The sequence below is a fragment of the Jaculus jaculus genome, chromosome 19, assembly GCF_020740685.1.
Source record: "Jaculus jaculus isolate mJacJac1 chromosome 19, mJacJac1.mat.Y.cur, whole genome shotgun sequence".
Lineage (NCBI taxonomy): Eukaryota > Metazoa > Chordata > Mammalia > Rodentia > Dipodidae > Jaculus > Jaculus jaculus.
The window spans coordinates 37,392,832-37,406,765 of NC_059120.1; the positions used below are offsets into that span (position 1 = coordinate 37,392,832).

General features: G+C 37.1%; 1 protein-coding gene across 1 annotated transcript in view; it reads right to left on the reverse strand.

Moving 5' to 3' along the window:
• Sycp1 (synaptonemal complex protein 1) overlaps positions 1–13,934 on the reverse strand; it is a 130,565-nt gene that overhangs the window by 96,233 nt on the left and 20,398 nt on the right. Inside the window, exons 8-10 of the mRNA XM_004667535.2 lie at positions 13,027–13,085; positions 10,895–10,964; positions 10,176–10,249 (exon numbers count right to left, since the gene is read on the reverse strand). Coding sequence (XP_004667592.2) covers positions 10,176–10,249; positions 10,895–10,964; positions 13,027–13,085 — 203 coding nt within the window. The remainder of the gene's footprint in view (positions 1–10,175; positions 10,250–10,894; positions 10,965–13,026; positions 13,086–13,934) is intronic.

Consider the following 13,934-nt stretch of genomic DNA (forward strand, 5'->3'; position numbering starts at 1 on the left):
ATAAAGTCATCAGCCACATGTCTATCCCCAGATAGGAATTTGAAAATGTACCAGAAAAGCCAAAACCTCCAAAACACTTTTTTAAAAATATTTTTATTTATTTGAGAGAAACAGATTGGAAGAGGGACAGACAGAGAATGGGCACGCCAGGGCCTCTAGCCATTGCAAACGAACTCCAGATGCATGTGCCACCTTGTGTGTCTATCTGGCTTACATGAGTCCTGAGGGATCAAATCTGGGTCCTTAGGCTTCGTAGGCAAATGTCTGATAAGCTATCTCTCTAGCCCCATCCAATACACTTTTAAGTACTTCATTCTCTTTGTGGGATTTTTTTCAATGCACAAATTTTAATTTTTTAAAAAACTATCTTCTTTTGGAAATTTGGTTTAAAATTAAAGTTAAAATACAAAATATTGGGGGGACTTCCAGGTAAGATGGCAGCATACACACCATACCAAACAAGTCTAGGGAGGGATTTAAGCCAAACTCCAGCAAAATACACTCTTCATCTGAAAAGTGAAGGAGTATAGGTTATTCTTAGACACAGTGGAGAAGCCAGAGAGACCAAGATCCACCAGAAAGGAGGACAACAGCCAGAGTCCCACTGAGGTGCTCATGGCCTGTGACCCACTCTCCCCACACCCACCCCTACAAGGCGTACCAGCAGTGGCAGCAGCAGAGACCAAACAACAGATTTTTCAACTTCATCAGCCTTCTTGCAAAGTTAAGAAATCTGAAGGAAAGGCATCTGAGATCAATTAAAGAGCTACTGAAAGTGCAAACTCCAGAAGTCTGAACTCTCCCATCCCTTACCATGAGAACCGTGAACCTCTGGTATTCAGCCCCCAGTGGCAGCACAGTCAGCACTGCTTATCAGAACTCCAGCTCCACAGCACAACACTGAGGGATTGAGGTGGGCACTCAGCATTAGTGAGATTGGAAGCCACCCCAAAAGGTTACAAGGCTGACTGACATTAAAAAAAAAAAAAAAACAAACAGGTACATAGGCCTGCACTGGAAGAGCTCTCTTTCCTTGTCAGAACAGGTTATGGGTTATATATTCTTAGTTGGCTTTACCATTTTCAAATAACCTGTATTTGGGGGGTCGAGTTTTGTTGCCTTTGATGCTTTCATATTTATAGGGCCTTTGTCTTTTGCTTCTGTCATAACTGGGGGCAGGGTCTGATCCAGATCCAGGTTGACCTGGAACCAAATTCAGAACAGAAATCTTTACCTTCCAGCTGACAAGATTAAGGGTGTAGAACAACACACACCCTTAGGGATTTTGGCTTTATATGACTATCTGTTTGTTTTAATCCCCACAATTGCATAGTTTGTGCTGGTTTTTATTGATTGTATATGTTATTTGGTTGAAGTTTAGAATTTGCCAGTAAATTATTCCACCCAGTGCACTACAATACTTGCTTAGCAAGCAAACTCAACACTTAGGATTACTTCTGTGGCTTGATTGTGGGACAAGAGCTATCCTGGCACCTTGAACTCATATCTTAAGGGTATATAAGATGGACTGTCACGTCTGGGAACACTGCAGATAAGCAGAAAACCCAAGCATTAAATCAATTCAGGATGCGAAAGTTGCTACAATATAATACAAGAAACTCAAAGACTCAAGACAATAGAGTCCCACCCAAAACTATAAATCCATCAGAAATGATTACCAGTGAGACTGTTTTAGATGAAATGCCTGACAAAGACTTTGGGGGAGTGGGGGCAAGAGCTACACCTGGCACCTTGAACTCATAGCCTGAGAATATATAGAGGTGGACTGCCACGTCTGGGAACACTTCAGATAAGCAGAAAACCCAAGCATCAGATCAATTCAGGAAGCAAAAGTCGCTATAATATATTACAAAAAACTCAATGACTCAAGACAATAGAGTCCCACCAAAAACTATAAATCCATCAGAAATGATCACCAATGTGACTGTTTTAGATGAAGTGCCTGACAAAGATTTCAAGAAAGTTATGGTATCTATGCTCAACGAAATCAGAGAATTAAGGGAATCAAAGAAGAAAACAAAGGCATTAAAGAAGAAAACAAACTTCTGAAAAAGAACACAGGAAAACCAGCTTACCTAAACAAGGAGGTCATTACAAAACATGAATAAGAAAATAGAAATACTGAAGAAAAACCAGGGTGAAATCCTAGCTCTGAAGAATACAGTCAGTGAAATAAAAAACTCTGTGGAAAGTCTCACCAGTAGAATGGATGAAGGAGAGAACAGAATATCTAAACTAGAAGACCAGGTAGCAACCTAATACCATCCAACAAAGAGAAAAACAATCTAATAGCAAGGTATGAATGGGAATTTTAAGATATCTGGGACAGTATGAAAAGATCAAACATAAGAATTCAGGGTATAACAAAGAAGAATTTCAGTCCACAGGTTTAGTAGGTATTTTCAACAAAATCATAGAAGAATATTTTCCCCAAATTGGGAAAGAAATGCCAGTGCAGATACAACAAGCTTTTAGAACACCAGACAGACAAAACCTGGAAAGAACCTCTCCTCACCATGTTATAATTAAACTACTAAACAAGAAAACCAAAGAAAATATATTGAAAGCAACTAACTATAGAGAAAAAGCAAATCACCTACAAAGGCAAGCCCATCAAAATAACTGCAGATTACTCAACACAAACTTTAAAAGCCAGAAGGGCTTGGAATGATATATTCCAAGTTCTGAAAGATAACAACTGCCAACCAAGATTACTTTATCCTGCAAAAGCTATCTATCCAAATTAATGGAGAAATAAGGACATTCCACAACAAAAACATTACAATCCTAAACACTTATGCCCCTAACACAGGGGCTCCCAGTTTCATCAAACAAACACTATTAGACTTAAGGTAACAGATAACATCACACACAATTGTAGTGGGAGACTTCAACACCCAACTCTCATCAACTGACAGGTCATCCTGGAAACTAATAAACAGAGAGACATCTGAATTAAATGGTGTCAAATGCACCTAACAGATATCTACAGGACATTCCATCCAAATGCTGCAGAATATACATTTTTCTCAGCAGCACATGGAACATTCTCTAAAACAGACCATATGCTAAGACACAAAGCAATCTCCACAAATACAGTAAAACTGAAATAATCCCTTGTACTCTACCTGACCACAGTGGGATTAAACTGCAAATCAGCAACAAGAAAAGCTACAGAGCATACAGAAATTCATGGAGACTAAACAGTACACTATTGAATGATCAATGGGTCATGGAAGAAATCAAAATGGAAATCAATAAACTAATAGAATCAAATGTTAATGATAATGCAACATAACAAATCCTTTGGGACACAATGAAGGCAGTCCTTAAGAGGGAAATTTATAGTTCTAAGTGCCTATATTATAAAATTAGAATTGCTGAGAGTTCAAGGCCACCCTGAGACTACATAGTGAATTCCAGGTCAGCCTGAGCCAGAGTGAGATCCTACCTCAAAAAAACAAAAAAAAAAAAAGAAAAAGAAAAAAGAAGAAAGAAAGAAAGAAAGAAGAAAAGAAATTAGAGAGCTTGCAATAAACAATTTAATAGTTCACCTTAAGGCCTTGGAAAAAGAAGAAGGTGGCAAACCAAAAATGAATGAGAAGAAATCATAAAAATCAGGGCAGAAATTAATGAAATAGGAACCAAAAAACAATACAAAGAATCAATAAAACAAAAAGTTGCTCCTTTGAAAGAATAAACAGGATTGATAAACCCTTAGAAAATTTGACCAGAAAAAAAGAGAGAAGAGACAAAAATTAATAGAATTAGAGATGAAAAGGCACCATTACAACAGATACGAAAGAAATTCAGACAATTAAAAGGACATACTTTAAGAATATGTGTGCCTCCAAGTTGGAAAATCTGAAAGAAATGGACAATTTCCTTGATTCATATGACCTACCAGAATTAAATCAAGATGAACCATTTAAATAGACATATAACAAGTACAGAGATCCAAGTAGTTATAAAAAGTCTCCCAACTAAAAAAAACCCAGGCCCAGATGGATTCACTGGCGAATTTTATCAGACCTTCAGGGAAGAACTAACACCACTGCTTCTCAAACTTTTCCATAAAATATAAAGGGAAGGAATTCTACCAAACTCCTTCTATGAAGCCAGCATCACCCTCACACCAAAACCATACAAAGACAGAACAAAAAAATAAAATTACAGGCCAATCTCCCTCATGAACACAGATGCAAAATTCTCAACAAAATATTGGCAAACAGAATGCAAGAATATAGCAAAAAGATTATTCACCCCGACCAAGTTGGCTTTATCCCAGGGATATAAGAATGGTTCAACATACTGTAAATTTATACATGCAATGCATCATATAAATGGCCTGAAGGACAAAAATCACATGTTCATCTCAACAGATGCATAAAATACATTTGACAAAATCCAACATCCTTTTATGATAAAAGTATTACAGAAAGTAGGAACAGAAGGAACATATCTCAACATAATAAAAGCTATTTTATCACAAACCTACAGCCAATATATTACTAAATAGAGAAACACTTGAAGCTTTTCCACTAAGTTCAGGAACAAAACAAGGGTGTCCACTGTCCCCATTTTTATTTAGTATAGTACTGGAAGTCACAGCTATAGCAATAAGAGACACTCATAAAAGGGATACAAATTGGAAAGAAAGAGTTCAAATTATCACTATTTGCAGAAGATATGATTCTATACATAAGAAAATCCTACAAACTCTACCAGCAAACTGTCAGAGCTGATGAACACTTTTAGCAATGTAACAAGATATAAAATAAATAGACAGAAAGCAGTACCTTTCCTATATACTAACAACAAACATGCAGAGGATAAAACCAGGGAATCTCTCCCATTCACAATTACCTCAAAAAAATAATAAAATGAATAAATAAATTACTTTGGAATAAACTTAACCAAGGAAGTGAAAAACCTATACAATGAGAACTTTAAAACGCTCAAGCAACAAATTGCAGAAGACACAAGAAAATGGAATGACATCCCATGTTCTTGGGTTGGAAGAATCAATATTGTGAAAATGTCAATCTTACCAAAAGCAATCTTCACCATTAATGCAATCCCCATTAAAATTTCAATGGCATTCTTCAAAGGATTAGAAAAAACAATTCTAAAATTCATTTGGAAGCACAAAAAACCTTGAATATCCAAAACGATTTTGAGCATCAAAAATAAGGCTGGTGGTATCACCATACCCAATTTTAAGCTATATTACAAAGCCATAAAAACAAAAACAGCATGGAGCCAGGAGTGACAGTGCATACCTTTAATCCCAGCACACAGGAGGCAGAGGTAGGAGGATAGCCATGACTTCAAGGCCACCCTGAGACTACATAGTGAATCCCAGGTCAGCCTGGGCTACAGCAAGACCCTACCTCAAAAAAAAAAAGAAAAAGAAACCAGCATGGTATTGCCACAAAGACAGAGATGTAGATCAATGTAACAGAATGGAGGACCCAGGTGTTAATCCAGGCAGCTACTGCCATTGATTTTTGACAAAAATGCCAAAAATATTCACTGGAGAAAAGAACTTCTTCAACAAGTGGTGCTGGGAAAACTGGGTATCTTTATGTAGAAAGATTAAAATAGATCCTTGTCTTTCTCCATGCACAAGAATCAAATCCAAGTGGATCAGGAACCTTAATATCAGACCTGAAACTCTGAAATTGCTCGAAGGAAAAGTTAAGGGAAAACCTTCAACATATTGGCATAGGTAATGACTTTCTGACTATAACCCCAATTGCTCAGAAAATAGAACCACTAATCAACTACAGGGATACAATGAAATTACAAAGCTTTTGTACAGCAAAGGACACTGTGAATGGAGCAAAGAGACAACCTACAGAATGGAAGAAAATCTTTGCCAGCTACACATCTGACAGAGGATTAATATCCAGAATATACAAAGAACTCAAAAAACAGAACAATAAGAAATCAAACAACCCAATCAAAAAATGAGCTAAATAGAGAGTTCTCATCAGAAGAAATACAGATGGCCTATAAACATCTAAAAAAAGTGTTCTATATCCCTAGCCATCAGGGAAATGCAAATTAAAACTACCTTGAGATTCCATCTCTCTCCCATCAGAATGGCTACTATCAAGAAAACAAATGACAATAAATATTGTTGAGAATGCAGTAAAAGGGGAACCCTTCTACACTGTTGGTATGAATGTAATCTGGTATAGCCACTGTGGAAATCAGTGTGGAGGTTGTTGAGACAGCTAAAAATAGATTTGCCATATGATTCAGCTATAGCACTCCAAGGCATATGTCCTAATGACTCTTCTCACTACCTTGCACAACAATGTTTATTGCTGCTCTATTCACTACAGCTAGGAAATGGATCCAATCTAGATGTCCATCCACAGATGAATGGATAATAAAGATGTGGTACATCTACATAATGGTGTTCTATTCAGTGGTAAAGAAAAATGAAATCATGAAATTTTCAGGGAAATACATGGATCTGGAAAGGATTATACTAAGTGAGGTAACCCAGGCCTAGAAAGCCAAATGTCACATATTCTCTCTCATATGTGGATCCTAGCTACAAATGTATAAACTTGTGGGTGATCTGGAACCAAAATTCAGTAGCAGAGGCCCATAAGCTAGGAAACAGCTATAGGGGAGGAAGGAGAGGAAAGGTCTTAAGGGGATGGTATTTTACATATATATGTGTGTAGAAGAACAGATTACAGGGAGGGGAAAGGCCTAAGCAAGGTCAGGGGAAGAGATTGTATAAAAGAAAGGTGGGGGAGGGGGTCAATCAAAATTCAAGATATCAATCAAAATTCAAGATATTCTGAATAAGACATGAAAATCTACTTTCTTGAATAATGACACATCCAGAATCCATAGATTGTTACTAGAAAATTTTCAGTGCCAGGGATGGGATACCTTCCAGTGAGCTGTTGGCCAAGGAGGTTCCTGTTGCCTCCAAAACATTATAGGCTATTGCCAAGGCCCTTGGTTTCCCATGAGAAAAAGATGGTAAGACCCCATTGCCGAAGACTTCACATGCCTGAGCAGCACAGTCACTGAGAAATCAAGGTAGTGCTGAGCAGAAAACCTTTTCCCAGTAGCCCAGCTGTTGCAGTCCGGTTCGCATTGCTGGTAGAAATCACCCAACCAAGAGCAGCTTCTGGGAAAAAGATTTATTTTGGCTTATAGGCTCAAGGGGAAGCTCCACGATGGCAGGGGAAAACGATTGAGCAGAGGGTGGACATCACCCCCTGGCCAACATAAGATTGACCACAGCAACAGGAGGGTGTGCCAAACACTGGCATGAGGAAACTGGCTATAAAGCCCATAAGCCTGCCCCCAACAATACACTCCCTCCAGGAGGCATTAATTCCCAAATATCCATCAGCTGGGAACCTAGCATTCAAAACACCTAAGTTTATGGGGGACATCTGAATCAAACCACCACACCAGCCAACTGAAAGCTGGAAAAAACTGCACTGTATGCAGCCTTATGGGAGACAGAAGTCACTAGTGGTGAAAACTGGAAGCCTCAAATTTGGCCACACAGGCCAAATGACTGAACCAGTGCAATAGTGGTATGACTGCTCTAAGGGAAACCAACTGCTAATTGGACTGAAGGCCCACTCTATGGGAGGGAATACATGCCTGTTACTGAAAACCTAATCAAAAGCAGGGGAGGTCATGAGCCTTAGGGGTATAAAGCCTGCTCTTGTCTAGATAAATCCATATATTACTGCCCTGAAAGCACTACACTTAATGTCCATACTTATATATTAATGCTACTCTCACTCCTGGTTAGAGAAGCTTCTCTTTTCAGATGGTCATGATCACTGGGATGATCCAAAAGGCAACATAGTTCTGAGCAGAAGGAATGGAAGAGTGTCCAACACTGAAACATCTCATACCCTTCAAGGCTCAGGGTCCATTGCAAAAGAGGTAACAGAAAGAATGTAAGAGCCAAAGGAAGGGTAGGGCTCCTTACAATACAACTGTACAGACAGAATTTGGCCTCCATATCCAATACCTCACAATGCCTAGTAATACCTACACAAGACCCTCATATCATAATAGGTGAAAAAGATGATGACATCAAATTTAAAGGGAGACTAATGGAGAGAGAAAGGGGATATGACAGACAGCAGAGTTATGAAGGGGAAAGTGGGGAGGAGGGAAATACCATGAGATAGATAGATAGATATATTTAAAAAATACAAAATATTGGTTTTTTAATATTTTATTTAATTGAGAGAGAGAAAGAGGTGCGGAGGAGAGAGTGGGCATGCCAGGGCCTCCAGCCACTGAAAACTAACTCCAGACACATACGCCCCTTGTGCATCTGGCTTACGTGGGTCCTAGAGAATTGAACCGGGACACTTTGGCTTTGCAGGCAAGTGCCTTAACTACTAAGCCATCTCTCCAGCACCCAAAATATTATTTAAAAATACTTTAAAAAGACAGTGGGGCTGTTAAAATGTTTTTTTAAAAAGTGGGTCAAACATGCATGGAAGTAGGATGGAAACCTAATGAAAAGAAGAATTTAGTGGGTGAGGGAGTTAAAGAGAGTGTAATTCAGGGAAATGGAATCAAAATGCTTTGTATACATGTATGAAAGTATCAAAAACAAAGACATAAGCATTGCACACAAATATGCCATTTAATCACAACTAAAACTCTAAGTATCCTTTCTGTAGTTTCAATTAATTTTCTATTAAGTATATATCATTCTTGACTATAATTATAAAGTATCTTCTAATAACTCAAAGGGGAAACATTGCAAAAATAGTATGAAATAGAAGATGATACATTTTATATATAACTTTAAAATTTTTTACCTATTTATGTGCATGTGTGTATATGCATATATATGTATGTGCCCATGTGCCAGGGTCTCTTGCCACTGCAAACAAAATGCCCATCCAGCTTTACATGGGTAGCTGGAAAATTGAACCAGGGCCAGCAGACTTTGCAAGAAAGTGCCTTTAACTGCTGAGCCATCTCCTAACGTCTTATGCATCACTTTCTATTTAGGAAGCAGAAGACTTGAAAAAGGTAGGCATAATAAAATCTGAACTTTTGCTGGGCATAGTGGCTCTAGGGAGGCTAAGGTAGAAGGATCTTCATGAGTTCAAGGCTAGCCTGGACTACAGAGTGAGTAAGTTCCAAGTCAGCCTGGACTAGAATGAGATCCTGCCTCCAAAAAAAAACTAAATTAACATTCTTGCAAATATCAAATAATACAGACATACCAACTTCAAATCTTCTACTACGTGAGATTAATAGAAAAAAGCTGTTTTAGTTTCCTTTTACTGGTGTTGCAGATAGAAATTTCAAAATAAACTGTAAAATGTGAATTGGGTGGGTTGTCAATAATATCTTTACATTTTACTGGGCCTTTAAACAAAATTTTCATGAAGTTTTTTTGTTTGTTTGTTTCTGTGGTAGGGTCTCACTATGCCCCAGGCTAACCTGGAACTCACTCTGTAGTTCCAGGCAGGCCATGAACTAGGGTGATCCTCTTATGTCTGCCTCCTAAATGCTGGGATAAAAGGTGTGCACCACCATACCTGGCTCTCATAAAGTATTTTTTCTTTTTTGCAGCAATGTAAGTTGATAACCAAAAAGCCTAGTCTTTAGTGAATGCACAATTTTTAAATAGTTTCTTTGCAAGCAGAGAGAGAATGGGAATGCCAGTGCCTCCAGCCACTGCAACCCAACTCTGGATACATGTATCACTTTGTGCATCTGGCTATACATCGGTACTAGGGAATCAAACTCAAGTTGTTAGGCTTTACAGGCAAGCACCTTAACCACTGAGAAAACTCTCCAGCCCTTGTGAATGTATATTTGAATCAATAAAAATTAACTTCTCTAACCAAAAGGTTAAACATTTGGCAGTACATACTATTAAAATTCTCTCAGAAATTTATGTAAGCAAATAAAACTTTATATTTCATTATCCAAATCAGAATGTATCTACTATAAAGGAATGATAGAAATTTTAAGTGATGGAGATATGCTTATTACCCTGAGTTGATCACTATCCAATAGTCATGAACCAAAACATATCATACCTCATAAATATGTACAAATATTTATCAAAAGTAATTTTTTTAAAAGAATATAGCTTTTTAAAAATAAAAACAAAGAACCTGATTTTCCTTGTCAGATACTTCTTTCCTATATTCTTCTTCAAGGTGTTGGGTTTTTTCATATTCTTCCTTTACTTTAAAGACAAAATAAATAAATCATAATGTGTTAACAAAATTATATAAGTTTTCCATTGTAATTAAAATTTAATGATGATCTCACTTCTTTATTTATCTTGAAATTATATTAAATTGCCAAAGTCTTTTGTTTTTGGCATCCCTGGGTAGGCATGAAGAGTTTTTAATGAGTGAAAACATTTCCACATTACTTTGTTTAGTAAAATAGTGAACTAACGTGGGTCCTGGGGAGTCAAGCCTCAAACTGGGGTCCTTGAGCTTCACAGGCAAGTGCTTAACCACTAAGCCATCTCTCCAGCCCCATTATTTTGGTTTTTTGAGGTAGGTTCTCACTCTTGCCCAGGCTGACCTAGAAGTCACTATGTAGTCTCAGAGTGGCCCTGAACTACCACAGTAATCCTCATATCTCTGCCTCTCAAGTGCTAGGATTGAAGGTGTGTACCACCACACGTGGTTCAAAAATTATTTTTGACATACACTAATTCCCTCCAAGAATCCACATTTTTCAGGTTTACCAAAACAAAGCCAATATAACATGAAATGTATAGTTGAGGACATAAAGCTGAAGGAATGAAAATATTAACAAAATCTAATAAAAACACAAATAGCATAAAAGTAGCATGAAAATAAAATAGGATTCTTACACTTAAAATGTATTTCAAGTCTGGAATTCTCTGCTTGCACACGAAGTTCTTCAAAAGCTATTATCATTTTCTAGAATATAAAGTTTAACTTTTTAGAATAATACTTAAGACTTTTTAAGTACCTCTCTTCCAACACTGAAAAATTTTAACATGTAATCACTGGGTATAAACCCATGTAACTTTGAATAATTAAAACCCTATAACTTATAATAGTTTACTAAAAAGGGTATTAAAAGTGCCAATATTAGTTTACCAGATAGCTAAAGGTACCTGAAGGCATGTTATATAATACAAAACTGCAACAAAATAATTAGTCATTCTACTCTCTTAATAACACATTGTAGTATATATTAATCCCCTACCATAATTCACACAATTTTGAGGGACTTAACTAAATACAATAATATCAAAACTGTAACTTTATACATATTTTCTGCTTATTTAACTTCATTTTCCCCACTATGGAAATTCTCCACGAGTCCAAAATAATATTTCCATCATCTGGTAGCATGTGTTCCCTCAACATTCAATAAATTTTCCTTTGCAAAATCAATTTATTTTTTAAAAAAGATTTTTTTACTCATTTATTTATTTATTTGCAAGACAGAGAGAGAGGTGCATGCCAGGGTCTCTAGCCGCTGCAAACAAACTCCAGATGCATGTACCATGTCACGCACCTGGCTTTACATGGGTACTAGGGAACTGAACCCAGCTCCTTAGGCTTTGAAACCAAGCACCTTAACCACTGAGTCACTTCTCTATCTCAAAATCAGGTTATTTATTTGCTCACTCATCCACTAAATATTTACTTAGTGCTTATTATGTTTATCTATTTAGGGCACTTGGGATATACAACAAAGTTGATCATAACAGAAGTTATTTATAACCCAATGTAAGAAAGTACATACATAAAATCCACTTATATGTATACCAAGTAGATCTCATATAGCTTTAAATATTCTTTTTTTTAAATTTTATTTATTTATTTATTTGAGAGAGACAGAAAGAGAGAGAGAGAATGGGCACGCCAGCACCTCCAGCCACTGCAAACGAACTCCAGATGCGTGAGTCCCCTTGTGTATCTGGCTAACGTGGGTCCTGGGAAATTGAGCCTTGAACCAGGGTCCTTAGGCTTCACAGGCAAGCGCTTAACTGCTAAACCATCTCTCCAGCCCTAGTTTTAAACATTCTTCAGACACAAAGAACAAAATCAAAGAACCAAGACCAAAACATACTTGGCAAAACTAAGAAAAATGAAAAAAAAAAAAAAAGGCACTACAACAGAAAAGCAAAGTCGAGAATGACAAAAGATGTGATACCAAAGAAAAAAGAACCCAGAAACAGATTAGAAATAATGTTTTTAAAATTAATAGATCTATATCACCATGTGTTGGTCTCTGACAGAGAGTCAACAAATATTTAATAAATTAAGTTAAATGGTACTACTAATATATATATATATTTAAAAGCTATTACAACAGGGAGGTTAACACAAACCTGTAATTCCAAAACTCAGAAGGCCAAGTCCTGACAATGATAAACCTATACTACAAAGCAAGACCTCAGCAAGACCCCCTCTCAGACAAAGCTACTACAGGGGTGGAGAAAGTTAAGGTGCATGCCTACCAAGCCTAAGTACCCAGGTTCAATTCCCCAGTATTCATGTAAGCCAGATGCACAGGGTGGCGCGTGCATCTGCAGTGGCTAGAGGCCCTGGCATGCCCATTTCCTCTACTGCTCACTCATTCTCACTCTTTCTCTCTCTCACATAAATATTTTTTTAAAAGAAAAATTTACAATATAACAATATACAATATAAAATGTTAATAGTCAGCTTTCTTTTTTTTTTTTTTTTTTTTTTTTTTTTGGTTTTCGAGGAAGGGTCTCACTCTAGTCCAGGCTGACCTGGAATTCACTCTGTAGTCTCAGGGTGGCCTTGAATTCATGGCGATCCTCCTACCTCTGCCTCCCGAGTGCTAGGATTAAAGGCGTGCGCCAAAAATGCTAATACTCATAGTACAGACTCTTGAGAAATTTACTGATGACTCAATCATATACAGTTGATAATTTTCACCCTACTTTGACTAGAAACTCTTGTTTTAAAATATCCATATTTTTTCACCAACACTTACCTCAATGCTATTATTTAAATCCACATAAACTTGCCTGGTTTCTTCTCGTTCATATTCATCTGTAATTAATATTATAAACTTCAAGATTAAATTTGAAAATGATGTCAACAAGAAAATGTTCAAATACCTTAGAAAAACACTAAAATATTTAAATTCTACGGCTATATAATTCAGCTCTGAATCTTTCAAAATAGCATCAGAAGAAGTTTTAATTCAATCTGGAGGATAAGAAGCTTACAAGTTGCTATTCTACAAGTAAAAAAAAAAAGATGATAAACTGAAAAACCCTACATTCAAAACAGAAGTGAGATAATAAAGCAAATTATTACCCTTAAGATTAGAGATAAAGTGCTGGAGATGGCTTAGCGGTTAAGGCATTTGCCTGCAAAGCCAAAGGTCCCAGGTTCAATTTCCCAAAACCCAAGTAAACCAGATGCACAAGGTGGTACATGAATCTGGAGTTCGTATGCAGTGGCTGGAGGCCCTGGTATACCCATTCTCTTTTTCTCTATATGCCTTTCTTCTTCAAATAAATCAATAAAAATAAAAATTAGAGACAAAGATATTCCTGGGTAGAATGGCAGAAGCAGAAAACCTTGGGAAACAGACATGGCATTAAAAAATAATAATAAGGGCTGGAGGGATGGCTTAGCAGTTAAAGCATTTGCCTGCAAATCCAAAGGACCTAGGTTCGATTCCCCCAGGACCCATGTTAGCCAGATGCACAAGGGGGCATGTACATCTGGAGTTTGTTTGCAGTGGCTAGAGGGCCTGGCACACCCATTCTCAATCTCTCCCTCTAAATAAATTAATTAATTAAATTAAATGTTTAAAAACAATAACAACAATAACTCACATTGCTAGAAACTTGGGGTTAATGAATCTGAGACTGAAAATATGAAGTTTAT